General features: G+C 35.3%; 5 protein-coding genes across 6 annotated transcripts; 2 read left to right on the top strand and 3 right to left on the bottom strand.

The window, feature by feature from the left end:
* Positions 1-127: 127 nt before the first annotated feature.
* LOC103843307 lies at positions 128-12,079 on the bottom strand. The gene is made up of 3 exons (XM_033279602.1): positions 11,528-12,079; positions 11,330-11,448; positions 128-1,740 (listed from the first exon to the last, which is right to left on the bottom strand). The coding sequence occupies exons 1-3, from the start codon at positions 11,718-11,720 to the stop codon at positions 1,588-1,590; spliced, it is 465 nt and encodes a 154-aa protein (XP_033135493.1). The 5' UTR covers positions 11,721-12,079; the 3' UTR covers positions 128-1,587.
* LOC103843305 (dynamin-2A) lies at positions 2,915-9,697 on the top strand. Its single transcript, XM_009120011.3, has 22 exons — positions 2,915-3,223; positions 3,343-3,393; positions 3,476-3,596; positions 3,695-3,787; positions 4,131-4,192; positions 4,321-4,438; positions 4,523-4,859; positions 5,059-5,206; positions 5,532-5,633; positions 5,719-5,838; positions 6,089-6,172; positions 6,251-6,378; positions 6,930-7,014; positions 7,130-7,268; positions 7,416-7,492; positions 7,595-7,651; positions 7,953-8,097; positions 8,187-8,326; positions 8,493-8,606; positions 8,691-8,758; positions 8,841-9,013; positions 9,224-9,697. The coding sequence occupies exons 1-22, from the start codon at positions 3,083-3,085 to the stop codon at positions 9,466-9,468; spliced, it is 2,748 nt and encodes a 915-aa protein (XP_009118259.1). The 5' UTR covers positions 2,915-3,082; the 3' UTR covers positions 9,469-9,697.
* Positions 12,080-12,313: 234 nt separating the features above from the next.
* LOC103843304 (glutathione S-transferase U18) lies at positions 12,314-13,625 on the bottom strand. The gene is made up of 2 exons (XM_009120010.3): positions 13,183-13,625; positions 12,314-12,878 (listed from the first exon to the last, which is right to left on the bottom strand). Exons 1-2 carry the CDS (start codon positions 13,501-13,503, stop codon positions 12,516-12,518), a joined length of 684 nt encoding a protein of 227 aa, XP_009118258.1. The 5' UTR covers positions 13,504-13,625; the 3' UTR covers positions 12,314-12,515.
* A 242-nt stretch (positions 13,626-13,867) lies between these two features.
* LOC103843302 (pentatricopeptide repeat-containing protein At4g01990, mitochondrial) lies at positions 13,868-17,692 on the top strand. 2 transcript variants are annotated; one of them, XM_009120008.3, is made up of 3 exons: positions 13,868-16,654; positions 16,790-17,248; positions 17,323-17,692. In XM_009120008.3, the coding sequence occupies exons 1-3, from the start codon at positions 16,370-16,372 to the stop codon at positions 17,479-17,481; spliced, it is 903 nt and encodes a 300-aa protein (XP_009118256.3). In that variant the 5' UTR covers positions 13,868-16,369; the 3' UTR covers positions 17,482-17,692. The 2 variants fall into 2 exon arrangements, with proteins under 2 accessions (XP_009118256.3, XP_033135489.1); XM_033279598.1 differs by having other exon boundaries at positions 16,790-17,692.
* Positions 17,664-22,268, bottom strand: LOC103843303. The gene is made up of 9 exons (XM_009120009.3): positions 19,925-22,268; positions 19,502-19,582; positions 19,109-19,426; positions 18,891-19,026; positions 18,653-18,815; positions 18,439-18,567; positions 18,175-18,369; positions 17,974-18,096; positions 17,664-17,895 (listed from the first exon to the last, which is right to left on the bottom strand). The coding sequence occupies exons 1-9, from the start codon at positions 20,085-20,087 to the stop codon at positions 17,797-17,799; spliced, it is 1,407 nt and encodes a 468-aa protein (XP_009118257.1). The 5' UTR covers positions 20,088-22,268; the 3' UTR covers positions 17,664-17,796.
* Positions 22,269-22,995: the final 727 nt, after the last annotated feature.

The following is a 22,995-nucleotide window of genomic DNA, read 5'->3' as shown; positions in this document are numbered from 1 at the left end:
CGTTAGCTCGAAATCAAACGTGACTTTCTGGGAATTTAGCACATGATTTTATCATCAAATACTAATAATTAGCAAGGCTGAAGCCAAATTGTTGATCCTTGTTGGTACAGTCACAAAACGTATTACAACGCATGTCAAGTTAGAATATACAATTGCAAATCACACAGCTACACTTTATCCCTGTTATATCTTAGATTGAGTTTGGTCTTCACTTGTGAGTTTTGTGTTCTTGGTTCTTGTAATATGTAATGGTTTATTTGCTTCTTGTTGCAGAACATAAAACTTCATCCAATAAAAAAAAAAAAACTTCATCTAATAAAAGTACTATGTATATATATCTCGTAGAAGATTCTCATCTAATCAGCTGTTATATCAAAACTGTAGAGCTCAAATTCATAAGAGGAGCCAAGGCACTAGGAGCAAACTTCCGAGCAAAAAGGAAGTTGGCTCTTCATTATAAACACAAACAGTCTCATTCTTCCTTATCGACTGTAAAAACCCTTCTGTGATATTATCTGCAGCATATGTAGCTGGATACGGACCACCAATGTACCAATCAACCCACGTCACACTCACACACACTTCTATTAGCATTCACCGAATCGTGAAACATGTTCAAAAGAGTTGGGATGTAATGCTCGTCAGGGTAACAAGCTGGGGAAAAAATGAACGTTTTGAGTTATTGGGCCACGGGAATAGCCCATGTTTGGTTGTCACGTGGGTTTAGTTAATGCTCGTCAACTATTTGACCAAGCTCTTATTACGGGATTAACCTCTTATTTAATCTTAAGTTTTGATTTGGTAATGCAACTTCTAACACACGTTTCAAACTTAGAATCTTTGTGATTAAGCTCTTATTATGACATAATCGTTCGTATAAGAGGGAGAACTAATAACATATTGTCTTGTTGATTAGTTACCTGAGAAGTACTTCAAAAGCCAAATAAAAAGTTTCTGATTTGGTTTTGGCTTGTTTTTTATACAAAGTATATCCTAATCCATTAAAACTCAATTCTAATAAAAACTATTTGGATATTGAATAACAGGTGATTTCAATTCCTTCGAAAATATATTTAACAAATTCTCAATCCAATAACATTGGATTTTAATTCATATTCATCAAATCCTAATTGCATAACAGTGAATTTCTTTTCAGATTTACATTCTATCAAATTTCACTAAATTGCAATATTCAATAACACCACCTAATTAATTAATTTCAGGATTTTAACATGTTGTACTACAATAATTTAAGTGGATCTATGAATTAGTAAATTTTATTATATGATTGTATGTCAAAAGAAAACATTTATACTTTCTTTCACACATTATTCAACATTTTAGTTGAAATTTTCTAAAAAGAGTAAGAAAAAGAGAAGAAGCACTCGAGTCTAATGAAGTAATGAGAAAGAAAGATAACTAGTTCAAATTGTGTGCATTTAACAAAATTTGAAAAAGACACAAAACGACATATATTAGATACATCGACCAAGAAAACCAGCAAAATATTGAAAAACAAAACACATACCTGATTGTCCTCGTTGAAAAGGTGTTGAGATACTGTAGAGGGTTGCCAACAGACAATATTCAATCTTCAACAGCGAAATGCTTTGAAATGCCAAATGTTGCAGGAGAGAATGACACTGGCGACTCGATCTTAACTAGTGCAGAATCATAGTTAAGGTCACAGTCAACAACCGTTCCTATAAAATTTTGACCAAAGTTCGATGTGACCATAACCTATCATAAAAAAAATTTGAAATATCAGTACACTAAATATAAATATATACATGTTTTAACCAACAGCAAAGTTACCAAACATATCCAGACATCAGTCTATACGGTTAATTGAACTTGTATATGTAATATTTAGAGAAGATCTTACCTCCTTTATCTTTGCATGATACACAATAGTGACTTTGAACTTGTGCAAATCAATAAGGGTATGAGCACATGCGATGATCATGCCTCCTTCACTAAACAAAACTCTAGTTCCAAATAAACATGACATAAATTTTGTATGAAATTAATTATTCTCAAGTTAATAGTTAAGCAAATCTAAAGGTGAAATTTATCAAATAAAAAATGTACCTTTGGATGTCTTGAAATTCACCATAGAATGAGCTATGATCACATCTGCCCTTTTCAGGGAATCTCTTCCAAGGAAATTGGAGTTGGTTGTTGCGTATGGTATTTTGACAGGATCTACCTGGTTATTGGAGATAACAATAAAGCTATTTTTCTTGCTATTTAAATTATACTTACTCAAGAGAGATAATTTTATTGTTATCTTAATGGGATTTGTTTTTAAAACTAGATTAAGATAGTTTGAAACGCAGATTATTTTTTCTTATCAACCTGATAAAAAAATATGTATAAATATTTGTATAGTATCTTAATTTGGTTATTCATTTTGTTTATCTGAAATTTATAATTTGTTCAATAAATATTTTTCAATTTGCTGCTGAAAGCGAGTGATTGTGGTTGAATTAGCATATAATAAGAGCATCTTTTTCATAGGTATAAAGAAGAGGTTCTCAAAAAATGTTTAGTTGCTAATTAGAGGAAAATTGATTGATCAATCACTTTTGCTTTAATTAGCAACTAATCAGCTTTTGAGAACTCCTTTAATGTTATTGATGGAGTTGGTCTAACATATGGTCTTGGTGATTAGTCACCTTCAACCTAATTAGTTAATTCATGATTCTCTTGTAACATGTTATACTATAGTTTGAGTGGATCTAACAAATAATAAAGAGGTAATTAATTTTATCATATAGAGTTGTATGCCAAAAGAAAACATTTATACTTTCACACATTATTCAACATTTTAGTGGAAAGTTTCTAAAAAGGGTAAGACGAAGGAAGCAATCGAGTCCTGCCAGAAAGAAACAAAGAAAACTAATTTGAAATTTGAAACTTGCGTCCTCCTCTCTCTCTCTCTCTCTCTCTCTCTCTACAGGACCGGGGAAAGCAGCTGTCTGTAACCGCCGGTTAACGGTTCCGGTCAGATCTAATCTACCGACTCCCTTCTTCTCCTTCGCCAGATCTCGATTCGTGGGGGGAGCTTCTGCAAGTGGCGATGGACGCGATCGACGAGTTGTCTCAGCTCTCAGATTCGATGAAACAGGCGGCGTCTCTGCTCGCCGACGAAGATCCCGACGAGACCTCTTCTTCCAAACGCCCCGCCACGTTCCTTAACGTCGTAGCCCTAGGAAATGTGGTGAGCTCCTTTGCTCCTCGATTTGTGCTGAGTTCGAGTGTTTTTTTCAAAATTGAATGGATCTCGATTAGGTTCGTTTAGAGCTTAAGTCATCTCTCTCTTTGCTTTACTTGAACCAGGGAGCTGGAAAGTCTGCGGCTTTAAACAGTTTAATTGGGCATCCTATTCTGGTAAGTAGTACATTGAGTGAGTCTGTGTGAGTTTCTTATACCTTCCCTTAAAGTTGTGTTTGCTTACACTTATTGTGGACAGCCTACGGGTGAGAATGGTGCTACACGGGCTCCTATAATCATTGACTTGAGCAGGGATGCTTCTTTGAGTAGCAAAGCAATTATCTTGCAGATCGACAATAAAAATCAGCAAGTTTCAGCAAGTAAAAGTCTCCCTCCTCTATGAACATGTATATTATACAGCATTTGATTAAGCCGTCTCGTAGTATTAAACATTTTGTTCTACATTGGTATGTTATAGGTGCTTTGAGACATTCTCTTCAAGACAGGCTTGGCAAAGGCGCCTCTGGGAAGAATCGTGATGAAATTTATTTAAAACTTCGTACCAGCACTGGTAACTCCTTTTTTTTTAATTGTACAATCATTAGTGGCAAGCCTATCTACTCATCAAATAGCACATCCGTAGAACCTAAGTTGGATGAGTGAATATAATCATATATCTTTGATATCAGTGACCTAGTCAGCTGTAATAATTTGCCACCCTCATCCCATATACACTCTAGTTCACTTTTTAGAGCCTCAAGCTGTCAGTTGTGTGTATCAAGTAATATATCTGATGGAGATTTTAAATAACTTTTGCTCTTTTGAACATGAGTAATGATATACGACCTGCATTGACTCGGTGTTAAGTTTTCTTTGCTTATCATAACGTATTATGTTTATCCTTTATATTTCAGCTCCACCATTGAAATTAGTTGACATGCCTGGACTGGACCAGCGAATTGTGGATGATTCAATGGTGAGCCAACCATGTAGCATAAGATTTCAACAATATTTTCGGATTTCCTGCTGAAATGCTATCATAGGTTCATTCTTGTGTGTTTAACTCCTTATTGAATCTCTTTGTTTGTTGGATGTCTCTGCAAGATTGCTCAATATGCTCAGCACAATGATGCCATACTGTTGGTTATAGTCCCTGCTAGCCAGGCGTCTGAGATTTTGTCATCCCGAGCCCTAAAGATTGCAAAGGAGTATGATCCAGAGAGTGAGTACATCAGTCTTACTAGCCAATAATCACTTACTTTACTTAAAATACTCATTTGCCATTGTCACTCCTCCTTTCTTATAGGCACCAGGACAGTAGGCATTATTGGCAAGATTGACCAGGCTGCCGAGAACCCTAAAGCCCTTGCAGCTGTTCAGGCTCTTCTTTCAAATCAAGGACCGCCAAAAACAACCGACATTCCATGGGTTGCTCTTATTGGCCAATCCGTTGCAATTGCATCAGCACAGTCTGGAAGTGGTGAGAACTCCTTAGAAACCGCATGGCGTGCTGAGAGTGAAAGTCTTAAGTCAATTTTGACTGGGGCTCCACAAAGCAAGCTTGGCAGAATTGCTTTGGTGGACACCCTTGCTAGCCAGATTCGTAGCAGAATGAAGCTCAGGCTTCCAAATATCTTGTCTGGGTATTGCTTCTCTCTCTATATCTTTACTTTCTTCATTAATGGGATAATGTGATATTTAGACCAATCGTTTCACCTATTAATCGTTAAGGATAGTTATGGAGTTACTTCCTTTAGGCGTCGGACAGGCAAAATTGTTATTTCCCAAGCTGCTTTCTTGTCTCTTACATTAAGTTTTCTATTATTCGAATTCTTTGTACAGGCTCCAGGGCAAGTCTCAAACGGTGCAGAGTGAACTAGCGAGGCTTGGTGAACAACTAGTTGACAGCGCTGAAGGTACAAGAGCTATAGCTTTGGAGCTTTGCCGTGAGTTCGAGGAAAAATTTCTTCTCCACTTGGTTGGTGGTGAAGTAAGTACTTTCCTACATATTTAAACTGAACTTTAGCTGAAACTCAAGAATATTTTGAAAAAGAGGAACTGTCTAATATTAGCAATCGGCCAATTCAAAATTGATGCTAGTGTAGTTGAAAGTATCTTGCTAACATACGTTTAGTAAGATCAATTATACTTTGGGGGAATCTCATGAATCTGATAGTTGATAGTTGAGGTTTATGGTAGTGTATAAGTCCAGTGAGGAGTTAGATTACATGTTTTGTAATTGTTTGTTTTAGTTCGTGCTGAAGTCCATCTGGAGCTTGGTGAACATTTTTCTCTAACAATCTTTTTTTGTTCAGGGAAGTGGTTGGAAAGTTGTTGAAAGTTTTGAAGGAAATTTCCCCAACCGAATCAAGCAGCTTCCATTGGACAGACATTTTGACTTGAACAATGTTAAACGGGTGGGTGTCTGCTTTTTTCCTATCAAAATCCGCAGGAGACAAGTTTTAAGTCTGGACTTGATGGTAAAATCTTTGAATATATCAGGTTGTTTTGGAGGCAGATGGTTATCAACCTTATCTCATATCGCCAGAAAAAGGGTTGAGATCGTTGATAAAGATTGTTCTTGAGTTGGCTAAAGACCCGGCGCGTCTTTGTGTTGATGAGGTGTGCCTATTTAATATTTTTTCTTTTAGTTACATGCAGTAGTATTGAATTTCAGCAGTTTACTGCACTCGTCTCACTTTGACATTCTTCTGACTGTTACTGAGAGTTTTGTTAAGTTTTCTCTGGTTTAGTGCTCTTATCTGGTTTCTTAAAGTCTTGATGTATCTTTCCTACTCTAAAAATCATGAACCCAAATCTCTGTTTTGTCTTAATTTTCTGTTGAGCTAACAAGTTCTTAACTTTTGATTAGGTTCACCGAGTTCTTGTTGACATAGTTTCGGCCTCTGCAAATGCTACACCTGGACTCGGGAGATATCCTCCTTTCAAGCGAGAGGTAACATTTTTCGATGGTGCTTTATTTAGTAACATTTTATCCAATTCAATAATACCTTTGTTCCTAACTAACAACCAGGTTGTAGCTATAGCAAGTGCAGCCCTTGATGGTTTCAAGAATGAAGCCAAGAAAATGGTGGTTGCACTAGTTGATATGGAACGCGCTTTTGTACCACCTCAACATTTTATCCGCCTTGTGCAAAGGAGGTATAATGTCTTACCTTTATTTGAAATTTTATTTTGTATTATTAATGGATGTGTACTCGACCTATTGATCTCTCAACCTATATTTTCCTTTAATACTATGAATCGATCATTATTGAATCCAATAGTTTCTTCTAAAAACAATTTTCGCTTGTTTGTTTGCAAATTGAGCATTTAGTTTTTTCATGCTTTCATTACTAGAAAAGTTTGTACCTCTCTGTAGAACTATTTGTTTGGACAACTTTGGCATTGGTAGATCTTAACTTCTTATTCTTCTTGACAGACCATCTTTTATGATTTTGTAATTTTATTTTTTCGTGTGAGCTAAAACTTATAAGGCTTTAACGGCAAAGCTACCATGCTTTCTGATGGTACCTTCTATATAGTTGTTAGCCTGGTTGGCTGAGTGTTTCATGTCACTTCATTATACGTCTTTAGAATCTCTAGGCTGCACTTTTGTATCGAAGTCTTCATCTTTCTGAAGCTGCACATTTGTTGAGAAAGTCCAGATTATTTGTTGAAAATAATTTCTTGGTCTGCATTGACTTCATCAGAATGGAAAGACAACGTCGCGAGGAAGAGCTGAAAGGACGATCTTCTAAGAAGGGACAAGATGCAGAGCAGTCCCTTTTAAGCAGGGTGTGTCTTCATTCCAAATCAATTTAGATTCATGTAGTGGAAAGTGCTTCTTATGGTTTTACAACTTAACATGAAAGTACATGATTAGAAATTCTCATACCTGCATGTATATCAGGCTTCTAGTCCTCAGCCAGATGGGCCAATCGCTGGTGGTAGCATGAAATCAATGAAAGACAAACCTAGTCCACAAGATAAAGAGTCGCCAGAGGTCTCTGGTCTGAAAACTGCTGGCCCTGAGGGAGAGATAACAGCAGGTTGGTATCCTAATATACATCTACCATTTTCATTCTTCTCCTATCCGTTTTTCTTGCGTAGCATGATTTAATTGTTTCGTCTTTATCACTTACGCTTTGATAAAACCAACTTCCAAGGTCGATAACAAATAATTACTCTTCATTTAGGGTACTTAATGAAGAAAAGTGCAAAAACAAATGGATGGAGTAGGCGATGGTTTGTTCTGAATGAGAAAACGGGAAAGGTTAGTATCTAGAGTGTATGTCCTCACGCTGTTAATCCAAAAATCTGAAAAAAGGAAGCACTGTAATCGCTTACTGACTTTAACCATTTACCTTTTTTCTAGCTGGGCTATACCAAAAAGCAAGAAGAAAGAAACTTCCGGGGCACTATAACTTTGGAGGTATCAATCTCTTCTCATGATTCTTTACTCCCATCAATGGTGAACTAATTGGAGAAGGTTACGTGAAAAGAAAAATAAACTAGAGAAGACTAATAATATATGGTTTCACATACACATTGTTAGTTTCCCCACACTGGTTCTTTCATCGAGAGTGACAATTACTTCTGTATTGTGAAGCTCATGCTTCAAATTTGTATACCACTGTTATTATCGATGAGAAAATGTGGATGCTCTATAAATAACATTTTCTTTCCATGTTACCCTAATATTACTTTCTCATAAACTTTGTTAATCATCTCAGGAATGCACTATTGAAGAACTTCCCGAGGAAGAAGTAGAAAAGTCAAAGAGTTCGAAGGACAAGAAGGCAAACGGACCTGATTCAAAAGGACCAGGTCTTGTATTTAAGTTAACCTGCAAGGTTCCCTATAAGACTGTACTAAAAGGTACTTGAACCAATCATTATCAAAATTTAAACGTGTTAATTCTCTATGCGCTCTTTAATGAGCTTTTCCTGAAAACGATGATGTTGCAGCTCACAATGCACTTGTGCTCAAGGCTGAGAGTGTAGTCGATAAGAACGAGTGGATTAATAAGTTGCAAAAGGTCATTCAGGCTCGAGGAGGCCAAGTGGTGAATGTTTCTATGAGGCACAGTCTTTCAGAAGGTTCAATTGTGAGTTTTCTCGGCCAACTCTTATGCTTAATATTTTATCTTTCGTATTTTCCTTCTTTCAAATCTATGCTAGATATGATCCAGATATCACTACGATGAACTTCCAAGTCTATGTTATAATGGTTTTGTGTGGCTTACTTATGGTGTTATCTTGTTTATGTTTCAGGATAAGATGGCTAGGAAACCCATCGATCCAGAAGAGGAACTCCGGTGGATGTCCCAAGAAGTGCGGGGTTACGTTGAAGCTGTCCTTAACAGTCTTGCAGCCAATGTTCCAAAGGTTAGCTCCAAACTTCCTTTTCCATCTCTTTTTCTTTTAAAAAATATTCATAGGTCCTGATACTAAGCAACTTGAATTCAATAGGCTGTTGTTCTGTGTCAAGTGGAGAAAGCAAAAGAAGACATGCTGAATCAACTATACAGTTCTATCAGGTTCAGTATCGTTCCACCCCTCTGTTGAATTTCATTTCAGTTGCAGTGTGCTTATCTGCGCTCTCTTGTATTTGATCTTTAGTGCAATAGGCAATGAGAGGATTGAGTCATTGATTCAAGAGGATCAGAACGTCAAACGAAGAAGAGAGCGTTACCAGAAACAATCCTCACTTCTTTCTAAGCTCACGAGGCAGCTTAGCGTTCATGACAACCGAGCTGCCGCTGCTTCAAGTTGGTCTGACAACGGTGCCCCTGGTAAATTCATCAACCTTTTTCTTTAGTAGAGTAGGGTTGCCCCACTCGACTCTTTGGTTCAAAAAGTTTGGCTTTGTTTGTTTGTCTGTTCTGGGTTCAATTTTAATAGAAAAGTTTTACTGGATCGATTTAATACTGGCTATTGGGGGATACGTTACATGTATCGATTGTTCTTACTTAAATTTCATTGTGGTATCTCCTGACCCGTAGAGAGTAGCCCAAGAACCAGTGGAGGTTCTTCTTCAGGGGATGACTGGAGAAATGCCTTCAACAGCGCTGCCAATGGAGCGCCAGATTCATTGTCAAGGTACGGATCAGGTGGTCACAGCCGCCGCTACAGCGATCCTGCTCAGAACGGAGAAGCAGAATCGCCAGGCTCTGGTAGCAACAGGCGAACCACCCCAAATCGGCTACCACCAGGACCACCACAGGCTGGTTCATCCTACAAGTATTAGAACCTGAGACAAAACTGAAACCGGAGACCGATTCTTTTACTGGGACTACTTGTTTTGTCTCCTTGTAGATAATATTATCACGCATATGTGTTTGCAGCTAAAGACTGTGTCTCATCAGTCGATGTCTGTTTGAATCTTTTTGTTCGCAATTCTATTGTTGAGGGAAAAGTGTGCACCTTACTGTAGCTATAGAAGGATTTTGTATTGAGACTCCTATAAATCTGAAACACTAACAGTATCCACTATAGTAACAAGTAGCTTTTACATGAGGAAACTCAAAGTTCACACAATCAAACTTTGTTGAGAAGCTCTCTTGTGATCATTAGCTGGAAGTCTCAAGATAATTGGAGATTTGATTCGTTGAACAAAGTAGTGCTGCTTCAGATGATTGGGTCACTCTCTTATACACCAACATGATCATCTCACCTCATATTAAGCTTTCTGTAAGCGCTCAAAGATTTAACTCCTTGGTTCAGATAATCAACATTCATGATTGCTGCTTCAGGTTGTCTTTCTGCTCTAAGTTTAGGGATTTTCTGGAGGATGATGGACAAATCATATAGTTTAAGAAAAATAGTTTAAGATAAATAGGAGAAAAACTGCAATAGAGTAGAATCCAAAGAGAGGAGAATAACTTTAGTAAAATATTTTTTACTCTATAAGCAAATGCAGAAGTTCCTTATGGCTTTTGGCAGTGTTAGTCTTGAATTGATGAATATTTAACAAAAGAAGAATATTCGTTTCACATAAAGTAACAACAGAAACAAACATATAAACAATGATAAGGAAACAATAAATCTGCAAACCTCAACAAAAGACTAGGAGTTTCAAAGTACCAAATCAACAAAAGATACTCAACATAAGAGTTGAGTTTCAAATTACCATATCAACAAAAGATTTAAGTTAATCTTAGGAGTTTCAAATCCTAAAGAATTGCAGCTGCCGTTTAAGGAATTTATTCTAAAGAATTCAGAGATAGATTTGTTTCCAGCATAGAGTTTGTAATTTTCATATAGAGACTTGGTAGATGCTATCAGATGTCAACTCTTTTAGGATATAACGAGCTAGAAATGCAATATAGAATAAATCAATATGTCTAAAAGAATATAAAACTTGAATAAATGATGATAACAAAAATAAGCAACTTTAAATTTTAATTATGAATTCATTATAAGATTAAATTTATAATTCTATTATCATTTGTAGATAAACACTAGCAAAAAGGATGTTATATACTAAATTAACAAAAATGATGTCACTCGAAAGTTAAGTGTCAAAGTATTTGATAGATGAGAACTTCATGCAAATTTTGTGCAAGTCTCGCTTATGGTTTTGCAGATTTTATCAACGAGGCAACAAAAATCGACCATACCTTTGATGCTTAGGTGGTTCACAGCAACAAACATTTCACATTTTACCTCCTTGATTAACATAACCATTTTCACAGTTTAACCATTTATTCATTATTTTACATAATTTCCATAAACATTCAACCCATCAATTGACAAATCTATCACATATTATAGTCATAGACATTAAATTACATGTTTCATTAACTTCTACAGTCAATTACACATCATCCATCATCAATCACACATATTTCATTAACTTTTGCATCATCCATTAGCAACCACCATATGTAGCAATGTGTCTCATACACATTTTAGTTATTCAATTTGAGCCATGTTTTTTTTTGGAATAAAAAAAACCTAAGTTGAGAAAGAGATAAATCAACACCTCAATTGTCTTTGAACGATAGTCTTTGAACGATAGACATAACGTGTCATACTAACCCAAGAGAAGAACAACAATCAATACACATAATAATAATTAATATACTGAGAAGAAGAATAAGTCACACCTCAATTGTCTTTGAACGATAGACAGAACTCGTTCGAAACTTGTGGAAGTTGCGGACGACGTGACCACAAGTGATTATTTTGTCTCCTTCACCGAACAAGATGCCAGAGCCATACAAATCTGAGAGATAAAATTGATTCAGAGATTGGTGATTAATCCAATTCAAAAACTGAGCTAATCAAATAAAGTAAACACAAACCGTCGTTTGGTGCATAGATGTTGACCACAGAAGGAGCGATGGTTTCAGCAACCTTTCTGAAAGTGCTTCTTCCAACAAACTCAGAAGTAGAAGGAGTAGGAGGAGTAGTAACATTAGGGGAGCTAGAGATGGTTCTGATCCTCCCCACAGAGGAGGAGATCTGAGAAGATTTCAAAAGGCGTCGGAGAAACATTAAAGAGAACTCTGATCGGCTAACCAAAACCCTAATTTTTCGTCAGTAAGTATACTATCTTTTATTTAATAGACTTAGAATGTTAATAATATTTTCATCATAATCAATCATTTTATTTTCATAGAGTATCTAAAAAAACATTCAATAGTAATCAAAATCCAAAATGAAGAATTAAGCAAACACCAACTGTTATCCACAAGAGTAACAAGTAGCTTCACACAACCAAAATCTGTTGACAAGCTCTCTACTATTAGATCATTCTCAATGAGATTCATCCCTTATATCTCGTCCTTCTTCATGACTCAACGGCAAAGATCACTACAAAGTCTCTCTTGTCAACTCAATACTGCCAAGAAGCTAGTGATTATGTGATGCTTGCTAGTCAAGTATAGTGATTCTTTGTATCGATGCAAGTACCTTGAAAGTTTCTGCTCTCAGGTGAATGTGTACTGTTATGAAAAGAATCGGTCTTAGTTTTTGCTTCCTTTGATCGACCCTAACACTGGAAAGTTTTGGTTTGTGTATGAGAATTCAGAGAAATAAAAGGGGCCTTGTAATGAATAATCCATGATTTAGTGTAACAATCAATATGGTTTTTCCAGGTAAGACAAATTAGTTGAATTGTTAAAGAACTACGAATTTACAAAAAATTTGCTTGATATTAGGTCTTGGATGCAATGAAATGGAACATAACTTATACGTTCTAGTAAACCAGTTTCATATTTCCACTAACCGATATATTATATTGTTTCTATCTCCAACAATATATTTAAAAGGAGTCAATATACTTTGCCATCAAGCCTGCGGCTTGGGAAAGAGTTTCCTTGCAAATTCAGCTAGCTTTGTAGTCTCCGGCATGAGAGGCTTCACATCAGGGTCATTACAGAACCGCTCTGCCCACTGGAACAGAGAGGGAGTCTTGGTCTCGTCAAGAAGTATATGATTGGCGTCTAACTCCACAACTTTCCACCAACCCAAGAAGCTCCCTAGGGCAATGTCTAGGTAACCGATATGGTCACCGTTGAAGAACGGTTTCCCATTGCTGCACTCGATGAAGGCTTTCTCTAAATGGTCAGTCCTTTCTTCGACTTCAGCTATGGCTGCTTTCTTCTCCTCTTCTCCTCGAGCGGTTAGGATACTTCTCAGAGCAATAAACCACTTCATATTCATATCAAATTAAGACAGAACATAAAAGATTTAAGAGTAAGCTCATGTCATGTATATTGTAAGAATTTTACCCAAAACAAAAAGTCTATTGTAAGAAAGGAGTTAGTTGAAACAGATCAGGTCCAACTTCCTTCGGTTTAAACTTAGTTGCATCGTATTAGTAACAGAATGTTAACCGGATTAAACCAATATCAAGCATAAAAAACCGCTAAATCTTGGGGACATGCTACATTATAATTATTAACATGTTGCATGTAGAATTTGTAACTGAACAAACACTACGATGGAAACTAACCTTATCGTCGACGTAGGCGGCCCAGAACCGAGCGATGGCTCTGTCGTAGGGCTGGGAAGGGAGAATAGACAGTCCATATGAGCTCCAAGCCTCGTCGATGTACTGAACGATGATGTTGGACTCACACACGGGTTTGTCATCGTGAATCAGAACCGGGATCTTCTTGTGAACGGGATTAGATTTAAGGAGCAACTCGCTCTTAGTACCGTATGTCTCCTGGAGAAACTCGTAGCTAATAGATTTGAGGTTGAGAGCGATTCTGGCCCTCATGACGAAAACACTAGCCCATGAGCCAATCAGCTTTACGTCGCCGGTCACCATTTTATGGCGGAAATTGAGAACCGAGAAGAAGAACTCGATGTGTTTTTGTTTTTGTGAGAGAGAATGTTATGGTTTAGATGTATGAAAGCAAAGATGGGGATGTTTCAATTAGTGTTAGGTGATGGATACAAACGAGTGGTGAAAAATGAAAATTATTGACGTGTGACATTATATTCATTGCGTGGCAGCAAATGAACCATTAAATCTTCTTGGAACCTTTTCCATGTGTTTATTGACTTCTAGGAAATACCGAATTAAAAATGCAATGGATAAAGCAAACAAAATATATCTAAAAGAATATAAACCCGAAAAAATGGTGTAAATAAATTTTTAGTTTAAACTATAATCATATAAAACGTCAACTCATTTCGGAGCTCATTTCGAAGAAACGCTAACTTAACAAACTGATGTTACATATAAATTTGGTCAATCTATAAGATAAAAGAAATATCATATATATACATATGGGATGATTTAAAAATAACTCTTTAAACTTTAAAATTTGAAAATACACTTCTTTTATTATCTTTTGAAAACACAATTTTAATGTGATAAGACATTTTTATCCAGATTCTTATTTTAAAAAATTACATATTCTATTACGTAAAATACAAATTTGAAAACAAACAAATAGTTATCAAGAGAATCCCATCCCCATATAACTCTATTCACGTTCTTCATGCATCTACATTCTTTCTTGTTGTTGAAAAAGTGTAATATGGAGCAATCACCTCATTTGAATAAAGTCTCAAAAGCCTTAGGGAGAAGGAGGTGGTCATTTATGGTCTTATTATAAGGAAACAACAAAAAACTGTAAGAAAAATTAAAACATACAACAAATGGAGTAGGGCACACTATTTCTTACTGCATAGTTCCAATAGGATTAACACTGAATTGAGTCCCTAAACTTCATCGTCGTCTTCATCGCCAAAGCTTATAGGAACTAGACCCGAAACTTCCATTTGCTTTTCAAAGGAATGAAGGATCAAACGATACAAACTCAGCTCTCCTTGTGCCTCAGCTTTCCGCTTAAGCATCATCCTATACAATTTATTAAAAGAATTGTTACATTAACAAGTCTACTAATAACAACTTATTATAAGAATTACCTACACATGGTTTTATGAATCTATTAGTGTGGCTTCGCAATTTTACTAACAAATCCTTATTTGATATTTAAGAAATATAGCTATTTATGTTATTGTTATAGTTCGAAAATGTTTTATAACCATGCTCTGCTTAGGGATCGCATCAATCTTGTCTCAATATACTACAACAATGGGTTGATCAAGCTGATCACCTTCTAATCCGTAACATTTTTCTACCTTCATGATCAACATCAGATTCTCTTAACCTGCTCGTTTGACCCGCCAACCCATGGGGGTTGAGTGTTTTTTTTATTTAAAAAACTTAACCTCTTTGACCCGCAAAAAGAAAATATAAAATTTGCGTCCACTCTGTTTAAAACCGCGGATAATATTAGTAATAATAAAAATTATTATTTAAAATATTTTTATTAAAAATAATAATAATAATATATCCGTAAATATTTTTTGTTTTTAATAGTTAAAAAAAAATTAAAAAAAATTGCGGGTTAACGGATATTTGCAGTTGAAATTTGGATGATCTGATTTTCTTCCGCATAAAAAACACTTGATCCGTGTCCGCACTCGCAAATTTACATCAATCTACCCGCATCTGCTCCACTGCGGGCCAAACGGGGCGGAGCTCACGGATTATGATTCAAATTCCCAGCCCTAGCCCTAGGTGTGAGATACATACGAGAAATAAGGGTAGGGTTGCAACAATAAATATCTTCTTTATCAAAGCTTATTTCACGTGTAAAATCTTAAAAACCAACAAACTGGCATGCAGTACTCAGATAATTTATTTTAGTACAATTAGGTACTTTTGACAAAACTGTTTATTTCTTTTATCGCCAGTTTGGTTTACCTAAACCGTTTTAGATAATTTATTTATGGCGTAAAAAAATAATATTTTAGACAGCCGGGCCGGACCACATTGAGAGTTGTGAGATTTATTAGAGAATTAGGGGTAGTGAAAACTAGGTACAACAATTTCTGCCGCATTCACATGGCTTCTCTTCACAATCATCTCTGGAACTCTGGAAGAATGGTCGCTGATCCGCTGTCTTCTGGCCGGAAGAAGATGGCTTCTCTTCAGTCAAAAAAAAATAAAATTAGATGGCTTGTACAACTGTAACTGCACCGTTTTTATCTGGCGTCGAGAGCTTTACAGGAAAGATGAAGGTATTTCAGAAACTGAAGTCTCTTATGATTGAGACAATAGAACTCATCTTAAGGGAAGAAGAGAAAAAGGGTGTTTAGGTCACTCAGGCCGATCTTGTCAGACAATAGAACTCATCTTAAGACAATAAAACTGAATATTTTTTTTAATAAAGTGATTATTGTAAATTTAATATGTATTTTTGTTTTATGCAACAACATATGTTAATAAATTGTATTTATGTTCTAATATTCAATGATCAAATTAATTTCTTTTATAAATATAACTATTTAATATCAAAATATAATAATTTATTTTATTCAGTGTCTCACATTTTTTAGTTTATTTTTAACAAATTTAAACTGAACGAAGTAATACATCATTTAGCATGTTTCACATTGGTAAAATGTAAATTTTGTTTCTATAAGAAACTTTAATATAAATGAGTTAAGGAAGGTATTTGTTAAAACCATCTTGTATTTGATTATATTGCATGATTGATAAAATTATATTGTATTAATGTAATTTTACATTTTATCAATCGGGCCTGGCCACATTGAGAGTTGTGAGAGAATTAGGGGTAGTGAAATTAGGTACCAATCATTTCTGCCGCAATCTCATGGCTTCTCTTCGCCTCTGGAAGAAGGTCGCAACTCCGCTGCCCTCTGGCTGGAAGATGGCTTGTACAACGTTTTCATCTAGCGTCGAGAACTCTGATCCTATCAAGGCAGAGAAGGTGGGGAAGATGAAGGTATTCCAGAAGCTGAAGTCACTTACGGTTGAGACAATTGATCTCATCTTAAAGGAGGAAGAGAAGAAGGGCGTTTACGTCACTCAGACGGATCTTGTCAGATGGGCGAAACGTATTGATAAGAGGAACAACAGGCCTGAAAACTCTCTCGAGGTATATATATATATGTCTGATGCAACAATTGAATTATTGTTAAAAAAAAAAAAAAAAAAAAAAACAATTGAATTATTGTTATTATTTTCTTGTTTTGGATTTTAAGTTGTTTGAAAATGTTTTACGTGTGTGTAGATCTTTAGGTGGATGGATAAAAAGAAGATGGTGTTTTCTCCCTCCCAACTTGAGCTTTTTGTGGATCTTCTGGGCGAGCTTAAAGGAGCAGAAGCGGCTTTAGCCTACTTTGACAAAGTAGAGCCAAATTTCGATGAGATGGACGCTGAAGCCAAAAACCGCCCTGCTTACTTGAAGCTCTTGTATTGGTTCCGGGTTAAAGAAGAGAGTCAGACTTCGGGGGCAAGAACACATGTTCTCAAGTTCCCTAAAGTTGATGATCCTCAATGGGCTAAGAATTCTACTCCTACTACTCCTGCTCAGAAGAGAAATCTTTTTTCCAAGCTCAAATCCTCTGAAACCTGTTGTGACCACCTTTTGAGAGAGATGGAGGACCAAGGGTTTTGCATCACCAAAGCAGATCTAAACCGCTGGATAAAACTCCTCGAAAAACAAGGACACACACAGAAAGCTCTAGAGGTTTTGTCTCTGTTATTTTTCCCATTGATTTTCTTATGTCTATTTTGGTTATTAAATGCTCTTTTTGCTTGTAGATCGACGCGTTTAAGGAGTGGAAATACGTTTCCTTTTATCATCAACTGCGTGGAACGTTTAACCGTAGCTCTGTTTCTTGGGAACCAAGTAACAATATCCCTGACGTAACTCAAGTGGCGACAACAGGCTTTTTGCATGGCTATGCAAATTCTACGTAGGTCAATTACTGGTGCTAGGATTTAGCAGAGGAAACAGAGGGGATAGCGACGTCAATAAGTTGTTTTTAATGCTTTGTTTAATGATTGCATTAGTCTTGTCTCAATACTACAACAATGGTTTTGATCAGCTGATCACACTGGTCAACAACAGATTCTCTTACGTGGTGATGACATTTACTCAGTAAAAGACTCATAAAATTTTATATATTCACTTTAAAATCATCACCCTTTTTTTGTGTTCTTGGAGTGTTCTAAAGGGATGCGTTTAGAATTGTATGTAGTTTGTAAGCTAAACAAAGAAGGAGAAAAAAAATGTTATACTTCTTGAGTTAATTGATGATAGTTCATGAAGTCAATCCCATTTAGCCTGACACAACACAGAATCTGCTCTGGTAGCTCCTCTGGTTTGTTACCCTGTTCATACATGCAAATCCTCAACATAAGCAATTTTATACATCCATAACAATTTTTTTTTTGTAACAAAAAAATTACCTGAATTGTGAGGCCAACATCAAGAACGCAGATCTTGAGTCTGTCTATGAATGTTTCAAACCCTTTCCGGGATATATAACTGAATCTATGCATATCAATATCAATCTCAAAGTAACTTTCACCCTACAAAGAATTCAAAATTTTTTTTAAGTCCATTAGTTACTAAGCATCAAGAGGAATGATTAAAGAGTTTGGTCTCACCGAGTAGAACTCGTGCTGCGGACGCGAAAGAACAGGCTTCTCGTTGTAAGCCTGCATCAGCTTCTTCTCTGGACCACTCAAATGCAGATCATCCACGTTGGCAACACGTCCCAATATCTTCAGCCGTTCTCTGAAAGGCGCGGTTGTATCCATAGGGAAGCTTTTAACTTTCTCAACCTCATCATCTATTAATCTCTGTGCCAATAAACTTTGACTCAATACAAAGAGCATTACACAGAGTCAAAGCATTTGATTATCACATACCTGAATGCTTTCTTGAAAATGAAGCGGAAGCTCCTTTGAATAATTATCCGAAAGTTTGAAGTACAAAACAATATTCATTCCTTCTCCATCAGTTTCGCCTTGGAAGATCGTAGTTGGATACAATGGAATCTGCTTATCACCACGAGGAAAACAATCACTAGAAGTTCCAGAAACAGAGTAACAAAACAGAGTAATTAGCAGAACGAGAACATACCTGAACATTAACAACAAGGAGAGATGGGAGTTTTGCGGATGCGGTAGTTACGGGAAGCTTGACGTATTGTGCGATATGGTTTATTTTACGTTCTGATAAGAAAACATCGACACCAAAAGGGTTATAAGCAGCTTGGCTAGCTGCAAACTCTTTCTTCTTGTCCCTTTACCAAAAAAAGTCAAAAGGTTAAGCTGCTTGTTTAAGATGGTTAAGCTAGAAATCATAAGTAATGGTTCACCTTAGATATGTTTTGCCACGAACGCGGAAGCTATTTGGCTCGATGGTTGTCCAACAGTCTAGCATTTTCTTGTCGACTGGACAGAAAGGGACCTGAGAACCAGCTACTGGTCTCTTCAACTGTAGTTTAGAAAGAACTGAAACAAGTTTGGAGACAACAAGTAAGTTAATGATATGTGATCAAGATGTTAATCCAAGGAATCAAGTGGGAGTACTTACACAAGGCTCCTGAAGCATGACCTTCTCTCCATTTATAAGATAGTTTAAGAGACGCTTTTTTCCTGGAGCTTGGAGGGCTAGAGCTAAGAGACCTTCCTTTTTCAACACAAGGAACAACACTTATTGGAGTCAGACAAGGCAAACAGTTATTAGGCAAGTGTCCTCCTTCGTCTGCAGATGATGAATCAATGGAATCAGGCTGGTTTGTGTCAGATTTCGACTGGGACATGGATTCGTTTGAGTCAGAGTCTCCTGTTGATGATGTGGTTATAGTACTGGAGACTGATGCACGCTCACCTCCGTTTAAAGACAAGCTATCTGAAAAAATGAAAATAGAGAAAAGCTGAGAAATGAAGATGGCTAAAAGGAGATGCATAGAATATAAATATATACCTTCAGTGACGCTATGGAAATCATCATCACAATCTGTTTCAAAGGCTGCATTGGACTCAAACCATGCTTCTTCTCCACTTACTGTTGACCAAACAATATGTTCATTAGACAGAACACGTTACTAATCTTCAACATCAATCAAATTATTAAGATCACAGGACAGATTAGCTTGATTAGCCACCAAATGTCATTAAAAGCTTCACAGTGATCAATAAACAAAGATTTTTAACTTTATTAATTAAAATCCATAATCAGAATCTAATCCAACAGATTCAGATAATAGATTCTACAATCAATGAAGCATTAGAGAAAAAACCCACGAATCCAAACCAAGCACCTCAACGTAAAGACGAAACCTTTGAAGACAAATCCACCAAACAACACAAAAAAAAAAAAATCATGATCAAGACAAAGAATCAAGACCTCTGAAACTGGGAGTGGGCAAGTTGTTGGGAGGATGATCGAGATTGTCAAATGATCCGGCGGCTCTTTTCCTCTGAAGCTTGCGTCTTTTACGACTCTTCCTTCGCTTAGACCTCATCTTCGATCCCACACAGCTCTTCGGCGTCGACACGCAACCTCCCATCTCTCTCTCTCTAGATTACAATTAGCTAACAATCTTCCATCTCTCTGTCTGTATGATCAATGTCTTTTATGTAGAATCTGTCAACGTCGAATCCCACTATAAATGAAAAACCCACAAAATTGAGAGGGAGAAGGTACTTGCTTTGAGGTTGATTCGGAGAAAGAGACAAATTATTTGATGAAGAAAATGTTTTTTTTTTTTAATTACGAAGAACAAACAAAACAGAAGTCTTTTGTTTGGTTTTTGGACATTCTAAAAGTCAATAAAATGGGGAAAATATCAACCTGTCAACTAGTTTTCTTATTTCTTTTGTAAATATTTTTTTTTCTCTTTCATGTCAACCATAGAAAAGCAAACCGGTTTCTTAAATCAGATCTTATTAAGTTGGTAAAACTGAACTAATCTGGTCCATAATCTTCATCATATGAATTGATTTATTAATTTGTTATTAATAATGATATATCTATGAATGGTGACATTCCAATTCGGTTTGATTTTTATTTTGGTAATTGGAATCAAGAAATCTAATAAAAACTTGCAGAAGATTGTAAAATGTCATTTTAAAGCTAAAAATGATTTGATTTACACTTTTCTTAGTACTTTCTATTATATTCTCTTGAAATGATCTTTACCATGACTATCATATCACATAACATTTATAACACTAACAAATAATAGAATTCAGAAGTTAATAAATTGAATAGTACTAAACAATTTTTTAAAAAAATTAATGATTTATTAATAAGACTAGAATTATATAAGAACTTATATTCATTTATGATTATCAGCCAATTATATAAAAGTGTGTCAAATAGTTTGACTTTTTGTAAAATTGTCTATTTTTCTTTCTTTTTCATGTTTACCATTGAAGTAAATCGGATCTTATTAAGTTGGTAAGACTGGACTGGTCTGGTCCACAATCTACGTCATATGAATTGATTTATTAATTTGTTATTAATACTGATATATCTATGAATGATGACATTCCAATTCGGTCTGGTTTTTCTTTTGATAATTGGAGTTAAGAAATCTAGTGAAAACTTGCAAAAGATTGTAAAATTTCATTTAAAGGTAAAAATGAGTTAATTTACACTTTTATTTGAATTTTCTATTAAATTATCTTGAAATGATATTAACCATAAGTTTCACATAGCATTTAATCATACTAACAAATAATAGAATTTGAAACTTAATAAATTGAATAATACTAAACAAATCTTAAAATATTTGTTAACAAGACTAGAATTATATAAGGGCTTATATTCATTATAAACTAATTAAAGTTTTTATTTATTGAATAACACTCAAATTTATGTACACTTATATTTATTATAGTTCTATTTTATTTATGCAGATTCATGGTTTCATATAAAGGTTGAAATTTTCTCATTATGAAGAGAAGAGAAACATAAATGGAGAAGAGTAAAATATTGAAAAGGTAAAATAGTATTTCTAATGTGTGATTATTTAGTGCAGTTTCATCTTTTCTTCATAGGAAAATTAGTAAAATATTGAAGTATCTAAAAAGCGTATAAGCATGAAATCGAATACAATAAAATATTACTTCTTAATTGTTTCCTATCTAACAATATGTATTGGTAAAAAAACAGCTTCATACACAATGTTATGTTTGGAATAAATTCTCAACACATTAGACTTTGATTATCCAAAACTGATAGTAGTGCTGACAAAAGAATTTAAAAGTCGGTAATATACATATGGTTTAGTAATATGAAGAAAAAATCATAAAGTTATGTGGTTTCATATTGGGTTATAAAATTTCAGTATTAATTATAAGTTTGAATTTCGAGGTAGAATATCAAGAAATTTGCATAATAAGAAGATGGTTGGTTGGGCCACCTTAATTCATTTGGCCTTACAATCTTACAAAGTTACAATCTCATCTTCATGAACCCTCATGACTCCATCTACATATTTTCTTTATATATATATATATATATATATATTTCTCCAATATATGTTATACAAGTGGCTGTGTAGTTAAATTATAAATATATCTGTAAATTTTCAGATTTTCCCGTTTTTCCACCGTATATTTCTTCAACTTATAACAACCATACAAATGATATGGAATCTTGAAATACGGTATGTCCATTGTGTAATGAAAGAAACATATTCTTGTTTCTTTTTCTTTCTTTTTATGTCGACTGAAATAAATTCTTTATACATACTCAATCAATTTTTCGCTTTATTCAACAATGATTTGCAATGTAATTGGATTGTTGTGTTGTGGTAATAAAAACAAAGGAACAGAAAATATATATGATAACAAACAGCACACGTGTGGTTGTTCTTTGTTGACAGAATCTCGTTGTCATTTCGATTAGTTCAGAACTGACACTTTCATGTTCAATACACGCCTTGGAGACTTCTAAATACAATCTTTGGACTATTTAGAATAAAAATATATATTGACGAATAAATGTTCATAAGCCATTAAGCATAAGTCTTAGGCCTTATTTTCTATTTTGTTGACTAATGTTTACATTAGATATACTTTGAAGTTGGATAAATACTAGTCTAGTAGTGTTAAATTGATTGGCGTCAAACAATCTTAACCGTATATGTATAATGTGTTTACAAGAATGACTTTTCATATAATCTTAACCGTATATGTATAATGGCATTCACATAAATGCCAGCTTAGACTAAAAAGATATTTTGCTATATGAAAAGTCACGAGCAAATAATGATGCACAACGTGTCAGTCTCGAGCATCATAGAGAGTTAGAGACGAGGGGCCATATTGTGAAGAGCTTTCTCTTGCTTATCACAAGTTTATATTTATGTGTCCCACAGTCTCGAGCATCATAGAGAGTTAGAGACGAGGGGCCATATTGTGAAAAGCTTTCTCTTGCTTATCACAAGTTTATATTTATGTGTCCCA

Source organism: Brassica rapa, chromosome A09 (assembly GCF_000309985.2).
Source record: "Brassica rapa cultivar Chiifu-401-42 chromosome A09, CAAS_Brap_v3.01, whole genome shotgun sequence".
In the NCBI taxonomy this organism is placed as follows: Eukaryota; Viridiplantae; Streptophyta; class Magnoliopsida; order Brassicales; family Brassicaceae; genus Brassica; species Brassica rapa.
This window is presented reverse-complemented; position numbering and strand designations above follow the sequence as displayed.

Excerpts from the sequence above, each read along its gene's own strand:
- LOC103843305 (XM_009120011.3), top strand. The coding sequence starts at position 3,083 with ATGGACGCGATCGACGAGTTGTCTCAGCTCTCAGATTCGATGAAACAG. Across the intron at positions 3,788-4,130 it reads AAAACTTCGTACCAGCACTG|CTCCACCATTGAAATTAGTT; the intron begins GTAACTCCTTTT and ends TTTATATTTCAG. Across the intron at positions 5,839-6,088 it reads CGCGTCTTTGTGTTGATGAG|GTTCACCGAGTTCTTGTTGA; the intron begins GTGTGCCTATTT and ends ACTTTTGATTAG.
- LOC103843302 (XM_033279598.1), top strand. The coding sequence starts at position 16,370 with ATGGCTTCTCTTCGCCTCTGGAAGAAGGTCGCAACTCCGCTGCCCTCT. Across the intron at positions 16,655-16,789 it reads GGCCTGAAAACTCTCTCGAG|ATCTTTAGGTGGATGGATAA; the intron begins GTATATATATAT and ends ACGTGTGTGTAG.
- LOC103843303 (XM_009120009.3), bottom strand. The coding sequence starts at position 20,087 with ATGGGAGGTTGCGTGTCGACGCCGAAGAGCTGTGTGGGATCGAAGATG. Across the intron at positions 19,583-19,924 it reads GCCCACTCCCAGTTTCAGAG|TAAGTGGAGAAGAAGCATGG; the intron begins GTCTTGATTCTT and ends TTTGGTCAACAG. Across the intron at positions 18,370-18,438 it reads ATTTTCAAGAAAGCATTCAG|AGATTAATAGATGATGAGGT; the intron begins GTATGTGATAAT and ends TTATTGGCACAG.
- LOC103843304 (XM_009120010.3), bottom strand. The coding sequence starts at position 13,503 with ATGGTGACCGGCGACGTAAAGCTGATTGGCTCATGGGCTAGTGTTTTC. Across the intron at positions 12,879-13,182 it reads CCGCCTACGTCGACGATAAG|TGGTTTATTGCTCTGAGAAG; the intron begins GTTAGTTTCCAT and ends ATGAATATGAAG.
- LOC103843307 (XM_033279602.1), bottom strand. The coding sequence starts at position 11,720 with ATGTTTCTCCGACGCCTTTTGAAATCTTCTCAGATCTCCTCCTCTGTG. Across the intron at positions 11,449-11,527 it reads CATCTATGCACCAAACGACG|ATTTGTATGGCTCTGGCATC; the intron begins GTTTGTGTTTAC and ends TTTATCTCTCAG. Across the intron at positions 1,741-11,329 it reads ATCGTTCAAAGACAATTGAG|GTTATGGTCACATCGAACTT; the intron begins GTGTGACTTATT and ends TTTTTATGATAG.